Source organism: Mus caroli, unplaced genomic scaffold (genome assembly GCF_978045245.1).
Source record: "Mus caroli unplaced genomic scaffold, Mus_caroli_1 scaffold_17, whole genome shotgun sequence".
Lineage (NCBI taxonomy): Eukaryota > Metazoa > Chordata > Mammalia > Rodentia > Muridae > Mus > Mus caroli.
In genome coordinates, this window is record NW_028227272.1 from 84,090,344 (window position 1) to 84,099,022 (window position 8,679).

Here is an 8,679-nt window from a genome sequence, read left to right on the forward strand (position 1 = left end):
CTAATCCTGTAACCCTTTAATACAGTCCCTCATGTTGGCCCCAACCATAAAACTATTTTTTCCTTGCTATTTCATAACCATAATTTTGCTACTATGATGAATTGTAATGTAAATATCTGCTTTCTAGTGTTCTTAAAAGACCCCTATGAAATGGTTGTTCAAGACCAAAGGGGTCACAACACACAAGTTGAGAACAACTGGCTTAAGAATCTTGAACAATTACCATATGAGGGTACCCTATACTTTATTATTTGTTCATCTGCAGGATCAAGGTTTGCAGAAATGGCACATTGGTTAAAAGCCACTGTAAGCACCCCAGGTTTAGTTCCCAGAACCTATATGGTAGTTCACAACCATCTGCAACTTCAGTTCAGAGGACCCAACGACCCCTCTGACCTTCCTGACTTCCACGCATGCATGTGATGCAGACATGTTTTCAGACAAAACATGTATACACATACGTTAGAATACATTAATTTTGAAAAAGCTGTGTGGAACGTGATGAGAGAGTATAGAAGGCTGCCTCCCTAGTGCTGTTCTTTGGCAGAACTTCTGAATGCTTTCTGTTAAAACCTTTTAAAATATGTGAATGGTTGCTAGGAGAGGCAGAATTTGTCCTGTTCAGGGATGAGCAGCCTGATAAATTATCCAGTACCAAGTGGTCAGCCCTAATACATAGACATACAAACAATAAATGGGCTCTGCAGTTCTCTCTCTCTCTCTCCCTCTCTCTCTCTCTCTCTCTCTCTCTCTCTCTCTCTCTCTCTCTCTCTCTCTCTTTGTGTGTGTGTGTGTGTGTGTGTGTGTGTTGAATATATGTTGTATGTAAAAGTGTGTATGTGTATGCACTGTGTGGTATGTGTGTGCATGTACGCGTGTGTGCATGTGTGCGTGAGGATATAGCAATACTTAAGAAGAAATAATGAATTTGAGATGGAGTTGGGGTGGGAGACATGGGAGGAGTCGGAAGGGGAGAGAGGGAGATAGAAATGATGTAATACTTACAGCACTCATGCATGACATTATCAAAAATGTTTAATGTTTTAAAAATGTCACAGAAATATTAAAAAATTCATATGGAACTATAATTATCTTTGAGGAATGGCATTTACTTATGAGTCAATTATTCAATACTTTTGATAGTAAAATAAACTGGTAATCAAATAGTCTTTTGGAGGTCAGAGTTAGTGGCTTTTCTGCAGTAGAACTGTATCATCTAAATTTTCACGTTTACTGGCTTTGGTGGTTCAAAGTATCATCTTATCGTCTCTGTGCCTCTGCTCCACGCTTTCTCGTGTTTTCTCACTCTGTACTGCTGTTTACATTTGGGCTGTTCATATTTATCTCCTGACCAGTTTCATAGAGGCTTACCAACTTTATGTTTTACGGTAATTAACTCTTGGTTTTGTTTATCTACTATCTTACATCTATTCTCAGATGAATTTTTATTATCTTAATACTTTTTTGTACAGCTGATAAATTAAAAGGTAATTTCACTTTCTAACAAGCCAACTCTAGAAGGGTTGGGGTGGGAATTCACAATCAAACGGTGGCACTTTTTAAATAAAAAGCACCTTTCGTAACAAACTCACAAATAAGAGCAGTTCGCGGCTAGGTTACAGCAGCCACTAAAGCACTTACCAGTTTCACGTTCTGTGTGTCGATGAACTTCTGTGCAACTTAATGGCTATTCTGGAGTTGTGGAGCTTCTCTTATGGTTTTGTACTTTCAGTATCAACCATATCTGTGCACACTCATCCACTGCAAAACATTTTAAGAAATGTTAAGAAATTTTAAAACGGCAAAGCTCAAACTAGAAAAACAATTAGTTCTGTGTCCTCTTTCTGTCCTTGTGTTCCTTTTCTGCATCATATCCTTCCACTTTATCTGTAATTACCCTTCCTTGTCACCTTCCTCAGTGCCATGCAGTGCCAAGTCTTCAAGCTGGAAAACCCCTGCACACCCTTGCTCCACTCTTCCTGTCCCTCCCCTTTTCTCCCTCCACTGCCACTCACCAAGAGTTTAGGGGAAGAAATCAACCCAATAAGAAGAATGTTCTGAGAAGTTTTAGTGCTTAGAAAGACAGTTTCTTAGATCTAAAGTATTAGACGTGGCAGTGAAATATCTAAATGTGCAAGTAGATGGCAGAGTATATAAAGAATGTGATTCAAGAATACAGCTTTCTCAAGTTTTGATGAAGACATTGGGAGACAGACATAATGGGAAGAATCAACTAAGGGCAGTGGTCAATGTAGCATCTTTAAGAGGGATAGCAACTGCCTAACAGCTATACACTGCACTGTGGTCATGTGACTTCAGGTTTCCAAACCTGATTTTTTTTTGAGAGGAACCAGAAATCTGTCTCTTTGGGGGTATGGGCATATGAATATGCTAGGCCCATAGGAAGTGCCACTAAGAGGTGTGGCCTTGTTGTAGTAGGTGTAGCCTCGTTGGAAGAAGTATGTCATTGTCAGGGTGGCCAGTGAGATGCTCCTCCTAACCACATAGGAGCCAGTCTTCTCCTAGCATCCTTCAGATGAAGATGTAGAACTCTCAGCTCCTCCTGCACCTTGCCTGCCTGGACGGTGCCATGCTCCCACCTTGATGATAATGAGCTGAACCTCTGAACCTGTAAGCCTGCCCCAATTAAATGTTGTCCTTATAAGAGTTGGCTTGGTCATGGTGTCTGTTAACAGCAAAAAAAAAAAAAAAAAAACCAACCCTAAGATTGGGGAGGGGTGTTTGGGAGCTTCCAATTTCAATATATATATATATATTAGCTTAAAACTATTTGAAGCATTGTAAACATCCAAATGAAGCATTGCTGTGAACCAAATCCATCCTGTAAGCTGAGTCTGGGAGTTCCGTGGCTCAGCGTGTGGACACACTGGGAGTCTGTAGTAGCAGCACACTGTGGACCTCGGGGATCCTACCCCAGGGCCCACGGAAAAGAGCAAGAGCACAACGTCCCAGGATAACCCTCACCTTGACGTAGCTTTGGGTCCTCGGGATGAGTTGCTTCTGTTGCCTCACACGCCTCGTGTTTCCCACACTGGCAGCCACCGACCCAATCAAAGATAATTATAGTTCCATATGAATTTTTTAATATTTCTGTGACATATTTGTACCCAATGGTACAAATCAAATCTATAATTATTATACTGAGGGATTGGCCTTTGCTTCAAAACAGTAGGCATTCCTTTGGTTTCACTGGAAGAGCAGAGGTCCACCATCCAGGTTTCTAATAAGATATGCAACCAGTAACAGCCTAGAAAACTAACACATGCTCTCTCTCTCTCTCGCGCACACACACACACACACACACACACATATACATATGCACACATAACATATATGCATATGTACATAGACATATTTACATTGTACATATGACACAATCTCATAGGGAACCCCGTAAACCTGAGCAAAAACAAAATTGGTGTAGTGCAAAACAAAACGTGCATACATTCGAACTACAACCTAGAAGTCTGAGAGACTATGCTGTCCACTCGTTCAGTTGCTTGGTTCTTTCATTTTTGTATTTAAAAAAAAAAAAAAAAAAAAAAAAAAAACCTTTTTTTCCATATGGAAGCTTTATGTATAATCCCAAACCACAAAGAATAGACATTTTGACTTATATGCAAAAGACTTGTGGTTTCTACAAAACTTTTATAATTTCTCTTTGGGCTCAGATGAAGCCGTAAATAAATATACATACATCCACTCTATAAACTGTGTCATATGCTTCTGAGTGTTTACTTTCCCTTACTCATCAGCAGTAAAACCACAACACAGACCTATGGTTTGAAGAGCTATGATATGAACAATGTGCTTCACCACATTCAATATTTCTCTTTTTTTTCTCTCTCTCTCTCTTTATCTCCATCCAATTCTGCCTCCAACTGTCTTTTGAATTCATCTAGATGACTGGTTCTTTGTCCTGGAGTGAACCACTCAGGGACATGAATGAGAACATTGGCTTTCCTACATCGCATGCACTGCATCTATTGCAGTTTTATTCCGATTAAGTGGAAATGTTTTGGAATCCAGACTTAAATTACCTTTAAATTTTTAATACATAAGTGCAAAAACATGTATATACTAGCAATCCAGTCAACTAAATCTTTAAGGCGTTTCCTACAACATTCTTCTAGTTTTGTATTGTTTACTTTTATAGATTTGCACATTTGCAGAGAGTTCTGGAAATGTGCAAATCTTCACTCTTTAATAACAATTATGAATAATCAAGATGAAATTCTCAGAGAAGAAAAATGAGAACCTTCATATTGCAATAGAATTAATTAGCATTAAATGTGAAATTTTTGATAGTGTCAAGGGTAATTTCAGCTCTAAATATTACTCAAATTTTTCAGGTTAATATTTATAATAGTAACAAATATGAGTTTTATTCCATATTAAACATTTAAATTCAAAATGCAGACTTACTGATTCAGATTGCATCTCCTCCCCAAGATGTTCATAATCATTTTAAGAGGCTTATATAACTTATAAAATCATTTTAAATTTGGTTATTTAAGTTTCTTCAAATATTTTACATAGTGCTTATAAACTTGAGTTGACCACTGTCTGAATAAAAACAAACTGATATAAATAATCTCTAGAATATAAAGTAATAAAGTGAGTGTCCCACTGCTCACAACAGTTAGACTTTCACTTTTGTAGTTTAAGGTGGTATAAGATATACAGGTAAGATGTACAGCAGGACTTATACTTTCACATTGGATTGGATCTTGACGTGACCATGGTGATGTTCATTTTGTGTACCAAATCAATTGTACTGTGGTGCCTAGATATTTGGCCAACCATTTTTCTTGAGCATTTATGGGAAGCAGGTTTGATGAGGTTAATATTTAATTTATCAAATTTTGAATACAGCATAAGGCAATGGGGTTCATCCAAATAGCTGAAGGCCTTCAGAGAGTCAGACCAACTTCCTCAAAAGCAAGAGAAAAACAATTCTGTATCCAACTGTCTTTTGACTTCATCTAGATGACTGGTTCTTTGTCCTGGAGTGAACCACTTACAGACATGAAAAAGAATATTGGCTTTCCTACATCAAAATATCAACATGAAGTTGTTGTTTTTTTTTTTACCAAAATTATTTGAAATCACTTTTATTTATGGGAAGGCTTCTCTTGTGTTCCAATTAGGTCCTTAACCAGTTGGATGAGGTCTACCGCTTTGTGAATATGACTCTACTCTTATCCCAACAAAAAGGTACATAGACAGAGGCTCATGAAGACTTGGGAAGTAAAAGAAACTTTCAAGTTCCAGGAATTTCCTGAAACTTAGGAGATTTCTAGGGCCCCTATTCAAAGTTTTTTTTTGAGGGGGGGGGGGGTTGCCAGTATGTTTCTCTCTTTTATTTTTGTGTTTGACTTGAGATTGTTGAGTGATTTATAAGCATTACATTAATTCCCATGCAAAACTCCAAGAGTCTGATTCCAACTGGCCAAAATCCAACCTATATGAGTCTGGACACTCAAGACCAAAACAGCCACTGTTGCTTGCTTGACTCTTCCATCAGCAGACATCATTGGTGTCATCTATGTCAGCAGGGCCATCCACGACTCAAGCACCATGGTTTGCCTTGAGTTCACACCCAAACAGGGGCCAACACACCCTGAAGCACCCAAATCTAGCAAATAGTTCCTGTCAGATAATAGAACTCCCTTCTTCCAACAGAGCTACGTAGGTATTTCCTGGTTCCTGCTCTACAGTGACACCTGCTTTGAACAGGCATGGTTATCTTCAATCTGGGGACAATTCTGCCTGTCAGTTTCCCTCAAGATCTCAGAAGTAAAGGGACTTTATAAAAGAAAAGGGGAAGAGAAGATCTCTAGAACCCCTCCCTCAAAGAAATAAATACAAAGACACCCACTTGATCAAGTATTATCTCCTATCTCCCCCAGCTTCAGATGGTCAGTGAATAGGTATAAAGCTTTAAGAACTCCCCTCAGTAAGGCAGAAACCAGAGCTATCAAAGAGGGCAAAACGGGACCCACAATGAAAGGAGAACTAGACAAAATGTAGAGACTCATCCTACTGACAGGGAGAACTGGACTAAATGAGAGGCGACAACAGAGAGATGTCAATGGACGCTAAAACACACATCGAAGCTTATGACAATGGCAAAGACTTCATTAGTGCAAATAACGATTAGAATGGTGTGCTCCTTAATAGGATTTAAATAAGGCTTTAAATAATTACAAACACTAAAACTAACATTTGGAAACCTTAATTCTGTTTGGAAAGCTATCAAACCCTCCCTCCAAACCATCCAATGTTTGCTGATTTGAGAACAATTACATTCAATGAGGTTGCTCAGAAACACAATAGACATCACTCTCTCTCTCTCTTGAAGTTTCCATGTCTCTAGAAAGGGGAAACTGTTCTGACTGCTGGTGCAAAGAAATAAACGCAGCCAGCATGCACAAGACCCGCAGGTTCTTAGGACTCTCAGTGAAAACATGGGAGAAGAACGAGGTCAAAGACAGAACATCCGCCGAAGAGATTGTGTTCAAATATGCCAGGAGGAGATGTGTTCCCCCAAACCCACCAACAAATCTACATTGGGTGTGGGACAGAAAGCAAGCAAGAGGATTCATGGGCAATGTCGTCTATGGCTCAAGTTCTCCTTTAAAAAAATGAAAACCAAGAAAAATAAAAATCCACAATAACTAGAAAACAAACAGCAAAATCGGGCAGAATATGAAATAGTAATAATACTGTTTCAGAGCCCGCACCATCCTGCAGAACCTGCGTTCTTACCAAATCCAATGTTAGCTGGATATGTAAAAAACAGAACGACAGTCACAAATCACACTACACGGTACGTAAATTTTAGAACCAAGAAAGATGGGGGGGGGTGGGGAAAGAGTCAACAAAACACTCAGAAAAATTTATCATCGATTCTGAAATGGGGCCTCGTGACGTCATCGGGGTTAATAAAGACCGAGATGGACTTCCCTGGATTCTCAGTCACTAGCTGCTGCAGTTTTTTTGCCAGACGGTCATCAGGCTGATTGGGGTCCCCGCCATCCGACTGTGGGGAGGGGATGCTGGTGGTGCTGCCCCGACGTTGGAGCTTCAGCGTCAGCAGATTGGCCGCCTTCACATGCTCAATGGCGGTGCGCAGGTGCTCTGCGGGATCGGAGCGAACCCAGGAGAGCTTCCGGGCGTGGAGCATGACTGTCTCCTCTGACAAATGCTCCAGCATGTTACACTGAGGGATGAAATAATTAGGGCACATCTTGTTGACCAGGCAGTGCTGCAGGTCGTCAATGAGGCCCAGCAAAAAGTGGGCTGCATAGTCTTCTTGAGCCAAGTAGCTGGCAGGGAGTTGATCACAGGCCCAGAGCATCATGCTCCGCAGGTGATAGGGGCTGATGGCCTTGGACCTCGACAGGAGTTTGATGATGATGGCTTTGCAGGCTTGGTAGGCCTGCATTAGACTGCCTGAAATGCACTTCTTCAGTTGTACCTCGCTCCTGGCAAAGGACAGTCGCCACTCATTGTCCTTCTTGTCTTTGTAGGAGCAAGCTGGCACCAGGTAGAAGCCACTGATGACCTCTTCTTCGGTGATCTTCCCATCCCAAAAGTGGTTCTCCATGAGCCAGCTCTGAGCCACAGAAGGCCAGCCTTTGAAGGACACTACGGGGACGGTGTCGTACAATATGCGGCTGCTCCCCACGCCCAGAATGATGGAGATAATGGTACCGTTCTTCTCTACCTTTTCCACCTTCGGCATCCCTCTCTGGGGTTTCTTCTGTATCTCCGAGAGGATGATGCTGATGGAGTCATAGAACCAGTCAGCCACTTTGGTGGGGGAGAAGAAGTAGTTGGTTGCACCGCTGATGTGATCGGCGATTGTGCAGCAACCTTTCCATTTACTGATTGTCCCCTCATCAAAGAGCCTGAGGCTGAGCCAGGAGTGGCACAGGGCTGAGTGGCGCATATCGAGCGTCACAGGCTGGTTACGGTCATGCAGCTTAAGGGCGGGCACCAGAAGGGTAAAGTCCATATTGTAGTCAGTGCCCGGGGCACAGACATTTAACTCATCTAGGTCCAGGTCCACCACACCTTCCTGGTCCAGGTCCACCACACCTTCCCGGACTCCTCCGGAGAGCAACAGATACTCGTTGGCCACGGGAAGTTTTTGATCTAGCTTTTGCACCATTCCCAACATGGAAAAGATGAAATCCTTGGCAGTGTGGATCTCCAGCGCTCTCTGGTCGTCGTATTCCCTCTGGTCGTGCCTGGTGAATTCCTGGATGAGTTTGTTCAGTTCCTCCACCCGAGCTCCAGACCTGAAATCCAGCTCCGGGAAGGCAGGCTTGTTGTTGCACCCCAGGGAGGCTGCATTGCTGGTGGTGGGAGCCTCCATCTTCATGCAAACCTCGCCCAGCAGCGGCTCCAAGGTGGCCGCGGCACCCACCTCCCCGCCCCCCACCCCGCCCCGACCTCCAGGTGTGGCTGGGCAGCCTGGCCCGTGGGCAGGCCTCAAAGTTTTATAAATAGTAACAATTTCGAGGACAGGGTGGGAAAATGAAAAAGTACCTGGAGTGAAAAAGTTTCCTGGAGTGAACAACTCACAGACATGAACAAGAACATTGGCTTTCCTACATCAAAATTCCAACATGAAGACATTTGTTTTAT

At 42.0% G+C, this 8,679-nt stretch overlaps 1 protein-coding gene across 1 annotated transcript; it reads right to left on the bottom strand.

Annotated features, from left to right (window-relative positions):
• Positions 1 to 6,901: 6,901 nt before the first annotated feature.
• Positions 6,902 to 8,413, bottom strand: LOC110311962 (nucleotidyltransferase MB21D2). The gene has a single exon (XM_021185550.3). The coding sequence runs from the start codon at positions 8,411 to 8,413 to the stop codon at positions 6,914 to 6,916; it is 1,500 nt and encodes a 499-aa protein (XP_021041209.2). The 3' UTR covers positions 6,902 to 6,913.
• Positions 8,414 to 8,679: the final 266 nt, after the last annotated feature.

What these genes read in the sequence shown, in the direction of transcription:
- LOC110311962 (XM_021185550.3), bottom strand. Translation starts at nt 8,413, where the DNA reads ATGAAGATGGAGGCTCCCACCACCAGCAATGCAGCCTCCCTGGGGTGC.